This window comes from Sarcophilus harrisii, chromosome 3 (assembly GCF_902635505.1).
Source record: "Sarcophilus harrisii chromosome 3, mSarHar1.11, whole genome shotgun sequence".
Taxonomy (NCBI): Eukaryota; Metazoa; Chordata; class Mammalia; order Dasyuromorphia; family Dasyuridae; genus Sarcophilus; species Sarcophilus harrisii.
Window position 1 is genome coordinate 431,209,864 of NC_045428.1, and position 22,589 is coordinate 431,232,452.

General features: G+C 35.2%; 1 protein-coding gene and 1 long non-coding RNA gene across 3 annotated transcripts in view; one reads left to right on the top strand and one right to left on the bottom strand.

Moving 5' to 3' along the window:
- LOC116422995 overlaps nucleotides 1-7,622 on the top strand; it is a 302,761-nt gene extending 295,139 nt beyond the window's left edge. For both annotated transcript variants that reach the window (XM_031963688.1, XM_031963689.1), the window contains exon 5: nucleotides 7,550-7,622. In XM_031963688.1, the coding sequence (XP_031819548.1) occupies nucleotides 7,550-7,600 (51 nt within the window). In that variant the 3' untranslated portion in view covers nucleotides 7,601-7,622. The remainder of the gene's footprint in view (nucleotides 1-7,549) is intronic.
- A 176-nt stretch (nucleotides 7,623-7,798) lies between these two features.
- On the bottom strand, nucleotides 7,799-20,816 carry LOC116422997. Its single transcript, XR_004233484.1, has 4 exons — nucleotides 20,319-20,816; nucleotides 16,560-16,663; nucleotides 14,095-14,242; nucleotides 7,799-8,030 (listed from the first exon to the last, which is right to left on the bottom strand). It is a non-coding gene; the product is annotated as an uncharacterized LOC116422997 (long non-coding RNA).
- Between the last annotated feature and the right edge of the window lie 1,773 nt (nucleotides 20,817-22,589).

Genomic DNA, 22,589 nt, shown 5'->3' on the forward strand with positions numbered 1-22,589 from the left:
AAAATGGCTTTATGAAGAAAAAATTGTATCATGCTAACCCCATTTTTTTTTTTTTTGATAGAATAACTGGACTAGCAAATTTGGGGAATATATTAGATACAGTTTACCTACATCTTTGGAAAGAATTTGACAAAGTAGAGATGAATATTTATTATAACAATTTGTGTGTGTGTGTGTGTGTGTGTGTGTGTGTGTGTGAAAATGTGAAGAGTTGTAGGCTATACAATAATGCTAACACGTGGATTCAACATCAACAGAATGGCCAGGGCCAAAGTATAGGATTGTCAACTGGCAAGGAAGGTGGAATGAAGACTTATATTGATGTATGCTTATCAGTATGCTTATGAACATTGTTATCAATGACTTGAGGAAAAAGGAATGTTAATCATATTTGCAAATGATAGCATTGGAAGGATCCGGATCTGAAAAAAATCTTAATAGTTCTTAAAATTGGGCCAAACCTAATAAGATGGAATATAATAGAAATAAAATGTTATCCTTAGGTTCAAAATATCAACTTCAAACGTACCAGGTAAAGGCAGGCTAGCTAAATGGTTGTTCTTCCAATTTAAAAAAAATCAGCGGGTTTTAGTGAACTACAAACTCTGTGACTAATCATTGTTGCTGTTGTTGTCTGTTCTTAATTTTTGAAAAGAATCATGATATCAGGAAGATGATGCCATGACATGCGAGGGAATTGGCTTTTAGTGAGGGTGGACTGCTCATTGTCACCAGTTTACTTTCTTCTCTAGAGCCATCTGGATCTAGTGGCAAGTTATAGATCAGGAGGTGACCTTGGAGGCAGTGGGAGACCTTGGTTTTTTTAAGTTTAAGTTAAAGTCTTTGTTTGAAGACTGAGCCAACATCCAATCAGTGATTAAGACTAGGTAAGACATAAAGCAAAGGATGACCTCTTTTACCTAGTTTTTTTTTTTTTTTTTAATCAATCTGAAAGCGGAAGATGCTAAGAGTTTCTGGCCAAAAAGAAAAAAATTGCTATTTTCCTTCATTCTGAACAATCAGCACCCAAACGATCTCATGGGCTTATTTTGGGACCTTTTGTTGGCCAACCAATAAGAGGCAGAATGATTTGTGTTTAAGGCAGAATCCTTAAGAAAAAAAATGTTGATGATGTAATTTTTCAAATTCAATGGCTTTGAATTTACTTTACTCGGTGATATTTTATTGGACCTTGCAGGTTCAAATGTTGTTGTTATGGGTGTCCTGGTAGAAATGTAGAGAAGGCAGGCAGAAACTTGAGCTTGAACCCTTCAGTAGCATATGATATAGTTGATTACTTCCTGTTTCTTGATACTCTATCTTCCCTTGACTCCTGTGATGCTTGTAATGGGCTGAAGCTTGAGTTGATGCACTGAGGTCCCAAGCACATGAGGCTAAATAGTAATTGGACCATACTCTATTAATATATTCGTGGAGAAAGAACGGCCTCCCACCCAGTCTTTGGGCAGGTTCTGATGTATTGTATAGGAAATGATGTAGGGACAATTTTGGGTGGGTGGAGAGAGAGGGGCGGGGAGAGAGGGGCGGAGAGAAAGGCAGAGAGACTGCTGGCCGGGTTCTTGTCTCGGCTGCTCTCATTCCTATTGCCATCCCCTTCACCTCCACAAAGAATAAAGATCAAAGATTTTCCGTTAACCTGAATTCCTGACTCCGACTGATTTTAAAATACGTGGTCATCACAGATGCTAGTTTTTTTTTTCCTTTTTTTTTTCCTACACCTTAAAATATCCATTTCAAATTCCTCCTTCTTTGTTGTATAAGATTTTTCATCAACTCCTAAAACTCAACATGTTCAAAACTGAATTCCTTTCCCCCTAAAACCTGCCCTCTTCTCCTAACTCTATTTATATGGATGATGTCACCATTCTTCCAGTCATTAAAATTTAAAACTTTATAGTCATCTTTGAGATGGATATATAATCTACAACTTATCTACTAAGGAAATTCTGTCTTTTGATACTGTCTCTTAAATCCCTTCCTTCTCTGCCCCTGCTGCCACCTTTTTCAGTGCCTTATTCAACTCTCACCTAGAGAGACCTATCTGGGCTCCCTCTTTTTAGTCTCTGCTCTTTGATCTTTCTTTTGTAGCACTGCCAAACTAATTCTCTAAATTACCAAGTCTAATCATGCCATTCCCATGCTCAAAAGCCTTCAGGGTTTACCTATAATATAAAGCATTATTTTCAAGGCTTTCCATGGCCTGGCTTCAATTTGATTTCTAGCTATAATTCATATTAATAATAGTTGACATTTATATAAGTCTTTAAGGTTTGCAAAGAACTTTATATGTGTCAGGATATTTGATTCTTATAGCAACCATATAAAACAGGTGTTATTAATGTCCCCATTTTACAGATGCGGAAACTGAAGCACAGAGCTTAAAATGACTTTTTATATACTCTACATTCCAAACAAATCAGACTAATTCCTTTTTCCGCCTCTATGGATTTATGTATATCTTCTTCCACATCTGGACTGGGCTTGCTCCATATCTCTTGACTCTGGAAAACTTTTGATTACTTCAGAGTCCAGACCTTGGTGTCACTTAGTCCATGAGAACTTCCCTGGAGTTCATAACTAAAAAAAGCTCTGTCCCTCCCCAGTGTGTGATGCTTCTCTTTCTGGGCACTTTCAGCCATTATAATAATCTGTTTTAGATTTATTTATGTATCTCATCTTCTTAATAAATTCTACACTTTTTAAGGACAGGCAGGACTATGCCTGTTCCATAACTGTTAGAATAGAATAGTTCTTAGGACATAGTAGGTACTTCATAAATGTAATAATGAAAGTACTGGGCTCAAAGTCAGGAAGATATGAGTCCTAATCTTTCTTCTGACCTTAGTTTTGTGGTCTTGGGTAAATCACTTAGGCTCTCTGTCCTTCTCTATCTGCATAGGTAAAAGGAAGATAAAATTGCTGTGAAGATCAAATGAAGTAATATATAAAGTACTTTCTAATTCTTAAAGTGCTATATAGATGAAAGTTATTATTACTAACTTAAATTTCATTTGGACAAGCCTATGAATGAAAAATGAACTAGACCCAAAACTAAGGTGCAGATGGAATTAAATCTTATTTGGAAAGTTGTACAGTTCTTTAGATGATAAACTATCTTAGTCCATTGCTGTAAGAACCCACTACTTCAACTGCAATATTGCTGAAAGTTTTGGTGAAACTTGTAATGAAAGCCTTTCAAAATATTCCAACCACACTCAAAGGGCAAGGGAAAGATGATTAAGGTGAATGTAAATATGCTGTGGTTTGATCTATATTAAGAAGCAGATTAAGCTGCATTGGTACTTAGGGTCCTCTGCGATACGGGAAGAGCAAGAACATACTCTTTGGGTGATATATGTTAAATTATGGACATCAAAATAATTAGGCATGGATCAATGACAATCCATATTGGTAAAGAGTATGCTTACACAGCTAGAATTAGGGATCACTCAAAACAGAGGTATAATTCTAATGTTTTCAAGTCAGAAAAAATAGATTTAAATTTAACTGGTAATACTAATTGAGCTATGAAAATAAACACTGCCTTATGAAATTGGAGCCTAAAAGAAATCAGAGAAGAGGCATTAGAAACAAGGTTATAATTGTTTGTAAGTAATTCTGGAAGGGGGGCAATTCTTTTTTTTTTCTTGGCTTGCATTTTATAAAGCTATCTGCTTTCAGGGGAGCTCTGAAAACAGGGAAACTTAAAGTTTTTGCTATTAAAAGATAATTGTCTTCTCATCAGCCAATGTAGAAAATGTAGGCAGAATAGAACACATATAATATTGCAGCACTATTGATTTTTAAAGTTTTTGCAAGACTGTGTATATTTTGAATCCAAGGCAAATTCAATCAATAATGAGAATTTAGTGGAAGTAGTTAAAAGAATCCGGTAATGGTCTGTCTGCCATTTTACTTGATCAATTTCCAGCGGCAGGGGATACCATGACTGGACTGATTTGTTTTATTTTTCCTCCAGTCAGGGATCTTTACACTCTACAATTGCAGATAACAGTAATTTTTAAATCTTTTCCTTTTGCATATTTACATATTCGTCCAAAATGTATGCCTGTTCATAGGTTAAAAACAATTTAATGGATTGAATAGAATATTTGGTTGTGAAATAAAAAGACCAAGATTGTAATTATAAACCAGATTCCTTGCATATGTTCAGTGCTCATATATCTTAATCCCATCAAAGGAAATGTATGCCCTACCCTGGAAAAACTGTAACTCCTTCATTTCTACTTGGGCCTTATTCCTTGTTTCATAGGCTGTTGTTCTATTGAAATTCAGGCCTCTACTGAATATATCTCTCTGTTTGAAATAAGCAGGTGGAAATTGTACAAAACAAATAGCCAATAGTAAAGTGAATCACTCCTTTATCATCTGGTTTATTTACCTTGGGGTTTTATTTGCTGTTTCTTGTTAGAATGGTTTACTGCAACAAATGGTTTCTTTGTAGTTCAAGAGCAGCAGGTGTTGAAACAGCTTTTTACTGAGACTTGGTCAAAAGTCATTCATCCCTTCACTCACTTCATTGATCACGGGACTGCCTCAAAGGATGAAACTTCCTAGTAAAATATACTCAAATGTTGAGTTTGCTGTATTCATGCTTCCTAACTGGATGTTCTTGCCTAGCCCAAAATAGCTATTCCCAAATGTAATTACATCCTTTACACAGTTCTTTGGTAAAGTAGTTTCCTTAAATGGTGTTATCCTCAGACAAATGGGGACAACCAGTGAATTCACAGCTATTATGGCACTAGAGAAATTACGAGGTTGTAAGAGTTACTAGGGAGATCCATGTATATCCCTCTTAATCACACAACTTATACTTTCTTGCTTCAATGGACCACAAATCTCTTTCATGTGGGCAAGTGATATCACCTTTTAAGAGTTCAAAATACAACCAATCCACCCCTTCTCATCCTATGTAATTTTTGTCCATATCTTCCCATAATCCTTTATAGAATGTCTACCCAATATGCTGGAATGTGCTGGGGACCATGAGTTAAAAGTCCTTTAAGGTGCCTGGCTCATTGGAGGCACTTAATAAAAACTTGTTGGTTGGTTGACTGAGATAGAGCTAGGTTTTCAAAGGCTTTTTCAGCAACAGACGGTTTGATTGGTATAGGACAGTGGTTCTCAAACTTTCGTTTTCAGTATCTTTATCCTATTAAAAATTATTGAAGATCTCTCCAAAGCGTTTTTGTTTATCTGGATTATATTTATAGACATTTACTATATTGGAAATAAAAACTATTTTTCAATTTGTAGACCCTCTAAAAGGATTTCAGAGATCCCCAGGATTCTCTAGACCATACTTTGAGAACCACTAGTATAGGAGAACCAGCTTAGTTAAATATGGAGATATTCATCCTCAGGTGATTTGTTCTTTTGGCTATGATAGCAGCCTAGGAAACAATCAGAGAGATCAGGTTGTTGTTATTGTTGTTTTTTTAAGTGCTCTTAGGAGTACAGTACGTTCTGCTATAATGCATATTTTAAAAATGTAAATTTGTTCCAGTGCTATTGATATAACAGAGAACATTGTGAATATAACTCAAATTTAAGTTTTCTTCTGCCCAATTCTTTTTTCCCTGAAAAACGAAAAAATGTAGAAAAATACATCACTTAACAATAGCTTCACCCCTAATTCTGATACCTATCCCCACAAGCAAATTTTAGGTCTTTGTCAAGATAAAGTGGAATATCAATTGTTTCTAGGCCACACCATGCCCTCCTCCCCTTCAGCGCTTTCAGCCATGGCCTCTTTTACAAGCCTGTAATTATGACCTGGCCAATTTTGCTTGTACAGTCTGTCCAAAGCCCCAAATATGGCCACAATTATATTGCTGCTGTTGTTGTGGTTCAGCTGTTTCAGCTATGTCTGACTGCTTGTGACTTCATTTTGGGATTTTCTTGAAAAGGACACTAAAGTGGTTTGCCACTTCCTTCTCCAATTCATTTTACAGATGAGGAAACTGATGCAAACAGGATTAAGTGATTCACCCAAAATCACATAGCGCTTAAGACTATATTAGAACTCAGATCTTTCTGACTCTAAGCTAAGTGCTCCATCCACAATACCATCTAGTTGCCTATTATTTATTGAAGTATTTATGTATTTCTTAAACATTTAACATGCATAAAACTGTACTTCATTTTTGTTCCAATTTTTTTTTAAATCTATTACTAATGAACTTTTTGAGTTTTGTGCCTCAATCCCATTTCCCCCATAAGCTCTGTGATATATATTACATAGTTTTGCATCGTATGCAGTGCTTTTGGGGAACTCATATGCTGAATTATTCCAGAGCTGTTTGTATCTCATAAGACAAGCTTGTGAGCCTACAGCTAGTACGAACAGTGCACAAACAAGACTTCTCTGCTCTTGGCCATCTGGACAAGGAAAGGAAATGATCCCAAGAGGAAATCACAGATGGCTTCAGGAAACTTACATCTTATACCCTGGGGATAAATGGGATCACATGGTGGCCATTTATGGCCTGATCTTTCGCTGTCCTTATAAACAACTTTTTTTTGGAGTTTCTTGAATTGTCTTTTTAGGAGCAATGGAATAATCAGTCATCAGCACTAATTAACCTTAGTATTAATTAGGTAGTGAGATGACACATTACATGTAGTGTTGGAATCATGAAGACTTGAGTTTAAAATATAACCTCAAACACTTAGTGGCTGTGTGATCTAAGCAAGTCACTTCACCTGTTCCTGCCTCAGTTCCCTCATTTGTAAAATAGTAAATGTAAAATTTTAAAGTGTAAAATGTAAAATAATGCCTCCTACCCAAATAAAAGCACTTTGAAAATCTTAAAATGACGTGTAAATGGTAGCTACATTATTATTATTATTATTATTATTAATGGGTGTCCAGCACCTACTTCTTGATTTGATTTGATTTCCCTTTACCTATTACCATTCTGTCCTTCAAAAAAGAAACTTGTCATTGGTATATAGATGCAAGCTGAAAGGATGAGCAGAAAAGGAGGGGGAAATCATCAAAATGGGATCACCAAAGGCAAATTTCATTTATTTCATTGTTTTTTCTGTTGTTGACTCAAGATCCAATACTGTAAGTATCTAGAATATACTATATTTGTGGACACTGTTTTAAAGACTAGCCTTCTAATCTATTCTCTCTTTTTCTTCAGAAAACCATACTTGGATTTTCACATGAAACTTTTTTTTGCAGATGCTTCCAGTTAAAACTATGGGTGGCAATGTCTTGCCACTCAACCACTGCTTTGCATTGCTAGGAATGAACATGCACTGATCTTATAACTAAATAACCTATTGTTATTATGCAGAGTAATTTGGATAATATCAACTTCTAATTCACGACAGTCATAACCTCCTTCTTCCTTGAGAGGCCTTTTAATCTTTCAAGTCTGGGTGCCATTTGATTGGGAGTATTTGATCTTGTTTGGATTTTTTGTGTTGTCTCTTTATGATTGGGGGTGGAGTATGATTTTGAGATAATCAAACGGTGATTTTCTTCTTACAGGTGCTGCCTGACAAACAGATCAAGGAGAGAGCTGGTAAGTCTATTCTATGACATGTGCTTGTACTTTTGTTTTCAATAAGTTTGTACTTTAAAGGACCATGAACAGTTTGCATACCATTAAATACTGACGGTGCCTATTGATGAATCAGTCCTTAATGGAAAGATGTTATGAATTTTTTTTTAATACTTCTGTGTTCCAAAGATTCATGATTTTGTTCATACTTTGTCCTAATGACTCCTATTTTCACTTTTTCTCCTTTTTTTCTTCTTCATTACCATGCTGGTAAACTGTCTAGCCAGAAGCATTTGTTTATACACTAATTTCATACTCTTGAGTTGCTCATTTGCTTAGCACAAGGTGTTGATGGGAGCAGGCACATTAGATTTTAATCCATATTAAGCATTGTTATTAGCTTCATACACAGAAAAAAACAACTCTTCATAATATTAAGCTCTACCCCTTAGCATGCTGATATTTTCTCTGTGGAACAGATCAAAAAAAATATGAAAGGCTTTATGTAAAATTAGGATTACTACTAAAAAAAAAATCTTAAAACATGGGTTCTACTAAATAACTATGTTATTAGCCAATCCGTTTTCATTCATACTCAACTTTTCATGATTCATTTTGGAGTTTTCTTGGGGAAAATAGTATAGTGGAACTTCCACTTCTGTTTGCAACCCAATTTATAGATGAGAAAACTGACGCAAAGAAGGTTAATTGACCTGCCCAGGGTCACACAGCTAGCAAATGTCCAAGGCCAGATTTGAACCCAGGAAGAAGAGTCTTCCTAATTCTAGGTTCAACACTTTATCTACTGCACTACTTAGTTGCTCTACTAACTAACAGAGATTTATATACACATTAAGTTGTTTATCTTTCATTCTCAGAGACCCATGACATCAAGGGAGCATTGCCATGATATACAAGTGAATTGGATTTGACTACCCATTAAGTATAGGACATAGACATAGCCCATATGTTTATATGAGTATGTGTATATATACAAAAGTTAGCACCTACAAGGAAAACATGTAATTCTGTGATGATGCAACAGTATTTTAAGAAATATTTGAATATGAATTTTTATCTAGGAAAGTTTTACAATCAAGAAATTCAAAATGAGAGGATTTTTGTTTATTTTTGTTTCTAGGAGGGAATAGAAGTACATTTACTCTTAATTCTAGTTTTTGCATAATATAGTAAGCACTTGAGGCATCTGGTATAACCTTTAAATCTTAGTTTTTACAAAATATTGTGGAATATCTTTAAATTCTGGTTTTGACATGATCTTGCAAAATGAATGTAGAAAATGCTCAAAAGATCTCTGTATCTGTATATACTGCTCACCATCTGGATAAGTGTGTGTCTTAAGGAATTGCCTGAGGCAAAATTGGAATAAGGTAGTCTTTATTTCATATCTAACAGCACTCAAGCTAGACTGTCTTGAAGTGCCAGGAAGGCAAGAAGAAAACACCACAATGCTGCTTTTCCCAACTTAACTGACCAGTGTTCAAAAAATGTAAAGGGCCAGAACTCTGAAAAGGTATATTTGAATCAAGGATAGTAGGGTGCTTATACTTAAGCACCTACTCAGGGTGAGATAGTGGTTCTCTAAACATATACTTAATGTTACATGGTAATGTAATGGTTGCACATGCTCAGTTGCTGTAGTGATGTAATCATACTGAAGTATTTAAAGGCTGGGAGGACTGGCCACAGATACAGAGGCCTCTTTCAAACACAGACACAAGAGAAGACTCGGATTCCATCTTTGACCATTCTCATGGGTCTCCTTCATCACTCCTCCACTAAGATCAAGGACTTGGGCTGATCCCAAGGTCCTCCAGTAAGCTAGCCCAGACATTACAAAAAATAATGACCAAGGAATACCTTTATCTCCATTTTTTCTCAGATACTTAAAAAAAAAAAAAAGAGGGGCAGCTAGGTGGCATAGAGTGCTAGGTTTGGAGTCAGGAAGACTCATCTTCATAAATTCAAATCCAGCTTCAGACACTTATTAGCTGTAAAACCCTGGAAAATCACTTACTTCTATTTGCCTCAGTTTCCTCATTTCTGAAATAAACTAGACAATGTCTTTTCCAGGAAAACCCCAAATAAGATCCTAGACTTGGACAAGATTGGAAAATGGTTCATAAGGATATCTGCTGATTGCATACTGACTTTGAAAACTATATGTTAATATTATCTATATTATATTGTATTTTATTTATTTTGTTCAGTATTTCCCAATTATATTTTCACCTGCTTCTAGCCTACCTTGGGAGTGTCACCAATTTTCCAGGCCAAGAGTTTAACATTTCTGATTTAGCCCTACAAATTCCAGCATCAACATTTACTAGCTGCATCACTTTCTGCTCCCAAGAGCCTCTGTTTCTTCATCTGTAAAATGAATATAAGACCTCACAACTTATCTTTCAGGACTGTTGTGGGGAAAGCTCTTTCTAAAGCTCAATAATCTATATAAATATGAGCTTCTAACCAATTTATCCTTCTTGAAAGTTGAATACATTTCTCTAAGTACCTAAATCATTCCATAATGAAAATGCCGGATGCTTCATTTCTCTTGTTGAAATCTTTACCTGTATCTGAATGTGGAAAGTGCATTTACCTCAACAAAAATAAATAAATAAAAATAATAAAATCATGTTTCATATTAGAAGTGACTAAGGAATGCACTTGAATCAGCAATATCTTGATTTTAGAAAACTAATCATTTTAACTGGAAAACGAGCATAAGAAAGGTATTTCATTTTTCTTTTTTAGCTACATGAAAATTTGATTCATCTAGGCTCAAATGCGTACTTCTTTTTGACTTTTAAAACTCTTTACATACTGGCTCCAGTAGCGCTATAAAGCATTTTCAGCCTTATTATACATGATCCACCTTCATGGACTTTGCTGACAATCATTCTTAGTGTTTTTATATGACTTTCTTGATGAGGATTTGAATCCAGGTCTCCCTGTCTTTGCATTGACTATCTTCCATTCCAGGAATGTACTTCCTCCTTACTGATATCTATTAAAATCCCTAATATTCTTCTAAGTTCAGATCAAGATCTGCCTTTTCTGATTTCCTTCCAAGCTGCTAGTTTCCTCTCCATCAATTACATTGTATTTCTTTTTTTTTTTTGTACATACATGTATGCATTTCTCTCTTCTAATAGAATATAAGCTCTACTAATAGACAATTGCTTTTGATCTTTGTATCCCAGGTGCCTCATATATGTCAGATGCTTATTGATTTATTTATTTATGTTCAATATATTTTCCTCACTCAGGGCTTATTAGCTGTGTGATCCTGAGCAAATCACTTAACCTTGTTTGCCTTTTTTTCTTCATCTGTAAAATGAACTGGAAATGGAAATGGCCAACCACTCTAGTATCTTTATCCTCCCCCCCAAAAAAAATTAAAAACAAGCAAAAACACTAAAGGTCCCAATGCCTACAAATAGTAGGTGCTTGATAATACTCATTGACTGACTTTTGGACTGACTACAGGGCTTGGGATTAGAACCATGATTTTATGAATCCTTCTGCCAATATGGATCAGCACTTTCTCTATAGTTAACAGTCTCAGAGATTTGCCCAGACTGCAGAAGTCAAATGAGTTGCCAAAGTTACAGAGCCAGTATGTGTCAGAAACAGAACTGAAACTAAGCCTTCCGGGCTCAGGGATCAGTTTTCTCCTGTCTTTTTCAACCCTTCTTATTTTAGTGCTTTTCTTTCTGTTGATTATTCCTCATTTATACTGCATGTCATTTGTTTGTATGTACTTAACCACAAGCAGTCTCTTCCATTAGATTTTTATCTACTTGAAAGTGGCAATGTCCTTGTCTTCTATCTATAGCCTCAGCACTTACTGCAGTGCCTGGCACATAGTAAGTGCTTAATGTTCATGAACTGACTGACTGCACCAAACTGTCCTAATGTTTCTCCCATTACAGGATGAATTTTTGTTTTCTCATCTAAGAAATCAAGAGAGAGAACTAGCTACAATTCTCACCCTTGAAATAACAAGTGTTTTATTCTGTTTCAATTTAATCTCTAAGATCAGCATTTGATGACCCATCATATAATAGCTGGTTCTCATATTGTGATTTTTGCATATTAGGAGGTAGAATTTGTGCCCACAAAAGTCCTTGGTTTTTAGCTGTTGAAATCCAGTCTTTCTTGGTGCTCTTTTTCCATGGGGAAATGAATAGGAAAGCAGGCAAGCAGAAAACTAGAAAGAGGCAAGTCTATTTCTATAAAAGTAATTAGAGAGAGCAACATGAGAGTAGGAAAGATCAGTGAAGGGTGGCAGAGAACAATTTTTCTGCACATGTAAATCTGATGACTGTGGTAGGCAACTCATTCAAATTCCCATATAACCTAAAAAAAAAAAAAAAAAAAAAAAAAGCAACGACTTTGAGAATAAATCTAATTCTTTTCTTTCCTTGTCTTCCATGACATCCTTGACTAATTTCAGTTTTGGTGACGATTCTTTTTTGCTGTTTGAAAAAGTGAGTTAGTCCTGACCTAATTGGATTCCTGCACAGGCCTTCCAGGACTCTTGGCCCAGCCGCTTGGTGTATTGGTGTGTGAGGGGAGATGCAATATTCCAGGCCAACTGAAGAGGCCACTGTTAGTACACATTGGCACACGGTGCAGAGTGAAACGGGAAGGAGGAAGTATCCTTGACTGGAGATCAGTATTTGTAGTGCGGTAGTGACCACGGAATGTATTTTTCTTATTTACTAAAACTGATCCATATTCTTGAACTTCCCAAATACACCCGGGTTAAAGGGAAGCCTAACTGCAATCCAGACCCATAAAAGGAGGTCAGCGCAGGGATGGGCTGGGAGAAGACATGAATCGCCACAGACATTTGTACTGCTTCAGATATGTTCTCTAGAAAGGAGCACAGAGTTAGAACTGAAAGTTCATCATCTGTCCAAAGCCCTTAGTTTGTAGATGAGAAAACAAAAGGCTGGAAGTGAGGAGAAGGGATGATGGAGAGGCACTGGAGGAGAAGATGGAATACTCAGGTTCAGAGAGTAGAAAACAGACCACTTTGGTTGTAATGCAGAGTACATGTGAAGGGGAGTCATGTAAACTAAGTCTGGAAAGGTCTTTTGGAGCCAAACCATGATGGAAGACATTCACTTCCATTTTACTCAAATGTAACATCTGACTTTTATCATCATGGAAGCCCCATCCAAGACAGATTTAAGTGAAAGTATTCACTACCAGACAGAGCAGGAAGTGACTTGTCCAAGATCACATAGTAATAAAAGGCAGAGCTGGGACAGCCCTTCCCACAACCCCCCCCACCCCCCATGACTTTTCCCCTCTCCCCTGGGTCTTCTGGCTCCAAATCCAATTCTCCATGTAAGAGGGGCTTTTTCTAACCATGCTGGGTTTTCCTATACTCTAGTGGGATCAGAAATTTCAGCGTAGACATAGAAATGAAATGGCTGTGTCATATGGACATGGGGTGACTTACTTCAGAGTCACAAAAAGTTTCTTTCATTTAAATCAGGCATTGGTGGACCCTCAGTTCTGATAAAAAATCAGATATTACATTTGGTGAAATGGAAATAAATGGCATCCATTATAGTGTGGTTCCAGTAGACCTTTCCAGACATAGTTCACATGACTCCCCTTCACAATCTCTGTATTCTGGTCAACTTTCTATTACCTCCTCCAGATGCCTACCTCTAGAGGCACCTCTTCCTATGGAAAGCCTTTCTTGATATCCCTAGTTGTTAGTACACTTGTTCTCCCCCAAACACCTTGTTTTTAATTTATCTATATAAGTTCAATAACTATCCACTTTTAAACTTCTGGAGAAAATGGACCATTTTTCATCTTGTCTTTGTATGCCCAGTACTGTATGTAGAGTAGGTGCTTAATAAATGCTTATCAAGGTGCATGCTTATCAAGCAGTGCATTCACTCTAACTGAATGAGAAAATTTACTACATTTTCTGTAAAGGTTAAATGCCATTTAGTAGATAAACAATGGCTGACTGCCCTAATGAACATCAGGATATTTATAGTCCTGACTTTGCTTTATCTCACTGTGTCATCCTGGAAAAGTCATTTGTGTTTTATAGTTTTATACTCATAAAATGAGGAGGTTGAATTTTATGGTCTTTGTGGTCTGACATTCAATGAATTGAATGCATTCCATAACTATTCTTTAATAATTAACTCAAAGAAACTATCTTTTATTAAATAGAATACATGTGGCAAATCTGCTTTGTATTTTAAAATTTTTACTCATTTCTTCATTTCTTCCATGCTCTGATGAATCTTTGCTGTGAGTTTTTCCTCCAACAGCACAGCTCATGACCCTTCTATGCTTTCTCATGCTGGGTGATTCTTATCCATGTGGAATAGTAGGTACAGAGTCAGGAAGCCTGGTGTTCAAGACCTGTCTCTGACAAATCCTGGCTTTTTGACCTTGGACAAGTCATTTAACCTCTCAGTACCCTAAACAGATCTCTAAAGGTATCAGTTGTAGAGAAAGTACTTACCTGTATAAACGAGGAAGGCTTCTTCATCTAAGAGTTCCCTTTATCAGCAAAATTACAGGTTCAGTCTCAATCTTATCCTTCCTCAGAGCAGATATCCAACATGCCCAGTGTTGGTAACTAGGGTGATGCCTTGGATAAAGCACTGGTCCTAGAGTCAACATAGTTTAATCCTTTTTCAGACACTTGCTACCTGTGTGTCTTTGAGGGAGTCACATAAGCCCATTTTTTTTAATCTATAAAAAGAGGATAATAATATCCTATGTTTCAGGATTTTTGATAATGAGATAATATTTGTAAAGTGCTCAAACCTGAAAACACTGTGTAAATACTATCATCATCATATCTTCAATATTTAATGCATAGCAGTACATACTCATCATATCCTTCTATTTTCTTTTATCCCTTTCCTCACTATGATAGTCCCTTATTGATGTTTTAATGCTACTTTTTACATATAAAACACTCTTGATTATGTGCTATTTTTGTTGTGATTTAGTCCTTTCAGTCATGTCTAGCTCTTCATGATCCTATTTGAGATTTTCTTGGCAAAGATGCTGGAGTGGTTTGCCATTGCCTTCTCCAGCTCATTTTACAGATGAGGTAACTGAGGAAAACAAGATTAAATGATTTGCCCATGATTGTAGAACTAGTAAGTGTCTCAAACCAGATTTGAACTCATGAAGATGAGTCTTCTTGACTCTAAACCTGCCACTTTCTCCTCTGTGCTGCATAGTTGCCTACATGTATATAGTACTTTAAAGTTTGCAGATCACTTTACAAATACTAAGTCATTTTATCCTGACAACAATCCTGGAGTAGAGATTATTAATATTCCCATTTTACAGCTGTAATTCATTTTTCCATTATTCTTTGGATAACTATAATTTGGAAAGTTTATGAGATTAGAATGTTTCATGATTCATGGCAATGTCTTATCACTAAGAGATTACTGCTATTGAAATGATAGTTTTATGTGTCAAGAAACAGCTCTGGGATCTGGGGTCAAGAAATAGCTCTAAGATGCTAGATCATTGCATTTATTGTGAAATTTCCCAAGTGCTTTTCACTTTTTAAAATATATTGAAAAATGTTTCTGAATGACATTTAAATTGTTCTGCATCCAGCAAAGTTCTCTTCTATATCAAGCCCAGCTTCATTTTCCTAAATGTCCTTTTCACTTTCTCACATTAATAATTAAGTTGTGTGGAGCAGTGAGATGACTTTAGGTACAGCCTTGAAGTCAGGAGGACCTGAGTTTAAATCTGACCTCAGACACTTGACACTTACTATGTGACCCTGGGCAAGTCACTTAACCCCAATTGCTTCATCCCTCCCCAAAAATAATTGTTATAAAAATCACTATAGTAAAAATTGATGACTGTAAAAACATGACTGATGGGTTCCATTTGTTGTTCTCTTTTGTTTGGTCTCTATATGACTTAGTTGGCTCTCAGCAGCAAACATCTTACAGACCCATTTTCTTCTGCACAACTTCTTGAGACTTTGGTAATGTGATATCACTTGAAGTCTTTTACCATACCCCTGAATAATGTTTTGCAAAAGAGATCATACGCTATATTGGCACTGTCCTTGACACTATGCAGGACTTCTTAAATTTTTTCCACTTGTGACCCCTTTTCACCCATTTTCCCCAGGTATATAGGTATATAAAACAGGTATACTTAAAAAAATTTCCTGATAATGAATCATGATTTTACAATCCCCACATTCAGTTATGAGACCCTACATGGGATTGCAAATCTTAATGCTAAAATATGGGCAGGAGATTAAGATATTTCCTGACTGAAGTACTTTCTGAGTTTTTTGGTCTCATTAAAATAATATTGGGTAGTAGTAGAGAGACAGCTAGAATTGAAATCAGGAATATCTGGGTTCATACCCTACTTCTTATATTTGCCAGCTTAGTGAACATGGATAAGTCATTTAAATCTTGGATAGAAATAGGAGGAACAATAATATTCATAGTCACTTTCAGGGTAATTGTGTAACTGACATAGAATTGTATATGTAAATTACTATATAAAGTCAGTTGTTCATTGAAGTGATTCAGGCCAATTCCAGTAGGAGAGAGCTGTCTGCATCCAGAAAGAGCGGACTGAATATGGATTATAACTTAGTACTTTCACTGTTTGTTTTTGTTTTGTTGTTGTTTGCTTGCATTTTGTTTTCTTTCTCATTTTTTTCTTTTTCATCTGATTTTTCTTGTGCAGCATGATAATTGTATAATGATAATAGAATTGCATGTTTAACATATATATTGGATTACATGCTGTCATGGAAGGAAAGAAGAGAGGAAAAAATTTGTAACACATGATTTTGTAAAGGTGAAAGTTGAAAACTATTTTTGCATGTATTTTGAAAATATAATTTAAAAATAAACAACTTCAAAAAATAGTTATTATATCAGGTTCATCTCTAAAAATGGTGATAATTAGAAACAATACCTTAAAGTTTATCCATTTCCCAGTTTTCAACTGTTTCCAGTATCAATATCTTATTTTCTTCCAATTTGCCTTTCTGGAGCTTTACTTTTTAGTTAATGATTTGGCTAACCACAGAAAGATATGAAAAGATAACATCAATAATCAGGAATTTTCTGTCCATATAAAATCAATTTCTCTTTCTTTTTGTGTTTGTGTGTGTGATGACATACCTGAATGCTTTCTGTGTTTTTTGAGGAAAATATTCAAAATATCTTGGTATGAGATTTCTGAATGATCTACAAGCTTCTGGTCTCTTTCATTTTTTAATCCTCCCATTTAGTTGTAATTTATCTTTTGACTTCATTTACAAGGGAAATGTCAATTTAGACATAGTTTATTTCTTCCACTAGCATATTATCATATGTTTTGTTGAACAAAGATCTCACATTTAGAGTGCCATAATTAAAACAATGTTTATAAACAGTCAAAAATTCAAATTTTTAGCACACTATGCCTTCTTTTTTTACTCTTCTACCACCATCATAAAAGAAGCATTAGGGAATCACTCACTGAGGGTTTCTCTTTTGGCATCTGTTTCTTTAATCACCATAACCAAATTCATCAACTGAGGACCAATTTATTTGGTCCTCACTTAGGCAGGCTGGTTTTTAGACAGCAGGCATACAATCTGTAAGGAGACCTATAGTCCAAGGTAGACCCTTGCCTGAGCTGCCACATTATTCACATATTCAAAGGGCTAGTCTTGAACTAGTAAACCATATCACTCTTTTTTCCTATTAAAAATTTTTTTTCAGCAACAAAAATTGCTTTTCTCTCCTCATACACCACCTCCCACTGAATATTTTAGAAATAATATCCTTATAATAATTACATATGGTTAAAACAAATTTTTACAATGCTATGCTCAAAAAACATTTCTCATTCTGCATCCCAAGTTTTCCTCTTCTTTTTCAGAAAGTGGATAACATGATTTACCAGCATTCCTCTGGAATCAGAAATTGGTCAATGCCTTTGATCAGTTTGGATAGCTTTCAAAATTGTTTGTTTTTAACAATATTTTTACCCCATTATCACTGTTCATAACAAACTAAGTTCTTGAAAAGGTGAAAAGTTTTAAAAAGAAGATAGTTTTTTTAAAATCTCCCCTAAAAGAAATATTATCTGTTTAATAAATTTAATTAAACAAAAATTCATTAAGTACTTACTTTGAAAGAGATTCAGCCTATCACTGAGAATACAATGCTGGAGAAGGGAGGAGAGAAAGAAAAAGTCCTGCCCTCATAGGATTTAGATTCTTCTTGTGAGATATGTAATATACTCAAGGGAGAAAATATAAAGTAAGTTCAAGAAGGAAAAAGTGTTAATAAAAGAAAAGCCTTAATGGGAGATAGAAACTAAGATGAGCTTTAAAAGAAGCTAGGATTCTAAGTGTATCTTATCTAAGGGATATCTTATGCAAAAGACACACAAGATGTAATGTCATGTTCAAAATAGCTAGCAGGCAGATTTTATTGGACTCTAAGGCATGTGAAGAGTTGTTGGTTTTTCCACCAAGGCATACAGCCCTGTTCTCTCACATTTCCCAATTTTCATATATAGGCTGTGTTATGGCTTTTTTGTTCTATACTATCTCATGAATGTGAAAAATCCACTGGGAAAAATTTATGTTCCTACTATTTTCTAAAAATAATAACTCCCATTTGTATTATCCATTACTTACAATAATAATCACAAAATAAGGTATTGCAAGTATTATTATCCCCATTTTACAGATGAGGAAATCAAACCTCAACAAAGTCAAACAAAAATTTAAGAACCTCAAAGAAATTGTGACGTACTGAAAGTCACATAACCAATAAGAATCAGAATCAGGACTCATCCTTCTATAATTTCTTTCAAATGTTAGGTAAAAAACCCACCTTGTGCAAGAAGTCTTTCCCAATCCCCAATGCTTTCTACTGATTATCTCTAATTTGTTCTATAGCTGTTTAACTTTGTAGCTACTTTTTTGCATGTTGTCTCCTCTATTAAACTGTGAGCTCCTTGAGAGTAGGGCCTGTTTTTTTGTTCTCTGTTTTTCTCCTTAGCCCAATGTTTGGCACATCATAAATTTAGCAAGTATTTATGAACATGATTCAAACACTGATTTCTCTTGCTGACTCCAAGCATCCTTCTACAATAATATCCTCTCAATAAATAATTTTTTCTTAAGCAAGGCATTTTCTTTTTCCTTACAGAGGGCCAGATCACATGGTCTTTATATTTCTGCATATTGCAGAGCTCCAGGATTAGATCTCATAAAGCATCACTGGCCTCAGGAAATCTTTTATGATATACTGACATTCCTAGGAAATGAATGGCATGCTATGAATGAGTTTATATCTAAGAATACAGCAGCATAACTTGATCATTATCCATGAGGATCTGATGAAATGATAAATTTTTTGGGGGTACAAGATTAATTTTATACAGATTATAAACATAATGAATGACAAAGAATGTTGTATGGGATATTTAAGATTACATTCATAACAGCATTCAAAACTTTAAAATGATTCTCAAAATCAAAAAAGACATATAGCTTTCTACTATCTTTTGTTTTCTTTATTGTACACCTCACAAAGATTGCTTCTAAATATATTTCCAGGATATGGTGAAATCTAGACGGTGACATCTATTTCCTTCAATATAACATTTACCATTTTTTTTAAAAGCATGACTAATTCATATGAGTAGAATGAATCAGCTCCAAAATATTATTAGACTTCAAGATCTACCTTTGAAATCCTGATATTAAAAAAATATTTTTTGTTTCCCTAAAGATTTTAAAAGACATCAAATGTGAAAATACTGCTTTATTAGTCGAGAACAATCATTTGCTGCTTTGAAAATGAAGTTTCTGCATCTCTTTAGGATCAGAGAAAGTTGTTTTTGATTTGATAAGACTAAAGAAAATATTGATTAAAGTAGAATTCCTTTAACTAGAGAATAATCCTTCCTGACTATCCCCACAAAGCATCATTTTCCCATCCCATTGTGTAATTATTTGCTTTTTCAGCTTCTTCCTCTCTGATTTCTGTACTGAAATATAATGAATCAACTTTTCATCATATGTAACCCAGTGGGAGAAGTCTTATTTCCCACAGGATTATGCAATATGAGAATTTAGCTACATATTTCATCATTCTGATATGTTCTAGTTCTCAGGATCAAGCATCTGTTCTTCAAGAAATAATATTTGTTTTGCTTTAATTCTCCTGTTTATCACTTTTTAAAAATTCAAATCAATTCAACAAGCATTTATCAAATACCTACTATGTTATATGTGTATATATGGTCTCATAAGTGAGCATTTAAAAAATTAAATATTCTTATCTCTAACAATAACACTTTACTATCATTTCCAAAGTTGCTGCCTTCTTTTTATTCTTGTCTAGAATCACCCAATTCCTATGTACTTTACCATCTAGCATTTTTTACTTTGTAGTTTTTCAGAATATTTTTGAGCAGTGTGGCATAATGGATAAAGAGTGGCTTCATGAAGATTTGGGTTCAAGTTTTACTTCTGGCAATTGGTCAAGTGATGACCTCTGTGTTTCAGGAAACTCTTTAGATTAGAAATTGAAGAGAACGTGCTAATCTACATTGACAGACAGTGTTCCCTCCCTGATTGTTCCCCAATTAAAAAAAAATCCCAGGTCCTAGTAATCAACTGACAAAGGGCACACTTTTACATCAATTACCTCATATGGTACTTACAGGTTAGAGTTAGACATAGGTATATGGCAAAGAACTGATCACATCATACGATACAGATCCAACCTCTCCAGAATTCAGTGAAGTCACCAAGAATTGACAGAGTTGAAAAATTAAAGTGCTCTCTTGCCAATCTGTGAGGACCCCTCTCCACATACATCCCTGCTGGTCCAAACTCCAGACAGGTACTCCATCCCTGAACCTATACCTGAAGCTATTCCAGGTTGGGAGGATCTTCTTGCCCTAGACTTTAAGAATACCATGAAGCACAGGGAAGACAGTGAGCTCTCTATGTATTGATACACTGAAGTTCTTCAACATACTTCTCCCATAACCTTTGGGCAAATCACTCAACCATCCCCAGTTCCCAGCTATAAAATGTGAGCAGAGGGATGTTATAATAATAGAGGTATTGTGAGCTATGTGTGTACATGCATACAATGAGCTGAAATCTCAAACCCAGAGGGCAGAGAAACATTTTAAACCTGGAAAGGTAAAATCCTCTTCAAGTTTACTCAGGGGGAAAGAATGTCTCCCCACATAGTGAATGCTTCAGCACATGGGAGCATATATCAAGAAAACAGCATAGTATGAGAGTGTAGCCTGCACTAAGATCAAAGGAGTGTCCATCATGCAATATCAACCTTGCCATACCAACCTTGGCATAGTTCGGAGAGTTCTATGCATTTCACAAATTGTAGGGGGAACTGTGTTTTCTGGTCACTCTTAAGGTCTCCATTTCTAGGTGAGAAGAAGATAAAATTTCTATCCCTAAAATCTCCAGGAGACTTGTTACTGTGTTCTAGAGAGCTATACAGAAAAGAGAGAGAGAAACAGAGAAAGAAAAAAAAAATAAGAGAAAGTACATTTGTATTTAGTTGGCTCTTTCTATTACATTCTAATAATTTAATATATTCCATAGTTTTCTACTATTCACCTTTACTATAGAAATGACACCCTGGTTTCTGTTTACCATTTTAGAGTCTTGGGATTAAATGAACAAGCCTCCCTTGCTTATTATCACTTCCCTCCAAACATCAGTGTCAAAATGATTCTCCTGCTGAATAACATTACACAGTCCAATTAGCTAAATCTCTGGCCAGAAAGGTTTTTTATTCATCTTCCAAGTGCTAGGATAGTTGTCTGCCTACACAAGTGAATTACTATCATGATTCAAAAACCCGCTAAAGACAAGCTTGTCAGGTCTGTGGCTATTTACAGTCATGGAGAAGGATCTCTGATAACCACAACTTTGGTTATCTAATGAGGTGCAGGATCTATCTGAATTTTCATGTTGTTTTTGTTTGAGACCCTGAATGCTAAAAATACAGCCACATCCCCATGAGGAATGGCTTTTTGAGGCCTTGGATAGCTTGTCAAGTTAGGATTCATCATTTCAGCCTTGAATTTCATATCAAGGGGAAAAGAGATCATTGACATTTAGCAAAAGGGAAGACCTAGAATGGATTGTTTTTATTAAATGCCATTGACTTATATTTACAACTGTTTTCAACTTGGAAATGCAATTGTTTTCATTTGTCCATTAATCTTATGAAATTATCAGAATGATTATTTCTTTTTCTTTTATTGGGGGAGGGAAAGAGAAGACATGGGCCATGTTTCCTTGCTGGCCTGGAGGGAAAATCAAACTAGCTGTATTATCTTTGAGAACAAAACCAAATAATTGACTGAGAATTGGTGTTGTTTTCAAACAGTTGTTTTGTTATTATGGAATCATAAACATAGAAATTAATTTTTAATATATTCCTTGATAATGAACTAAATATGTCAGCTGACTTAGGGAAATACAAACACACACACACACACACACACACACACGCAGGATAGTCTCTCTCAGAAATTCAGATTCAAAACAATTCTTTTTTTTTCTTTTTAAAAAAAGATTTAAGGACCAGTTTTACTACTAGCTTCTTCTTACTATGAGAATGGGAAAAATAATGGATTTGATATCTGAAGATTTGGTATTGAGTTTTAGATTACTGGCTGTGTGAATGTGGACAAGCACCTTCACCTTCCTGAGTCTTTCCTTCTTTGTAAAATGGGGGCAATAATATTTCACATATACATAGCATATTAAAGTAAATGAAGAACTTTCCTTGTAACTGTACTGTAAGGTAGGTGGTATAAGTGTTATTTGTCCCCATTTGACAGATGAAGAGACTGAATTTCAAAGAACCCAAATAACTTGCCATGATTAGTCATATAGCTAGTTTGTAATCACCAGAATCAGGATTTCAAGTCAAATATGCCTTT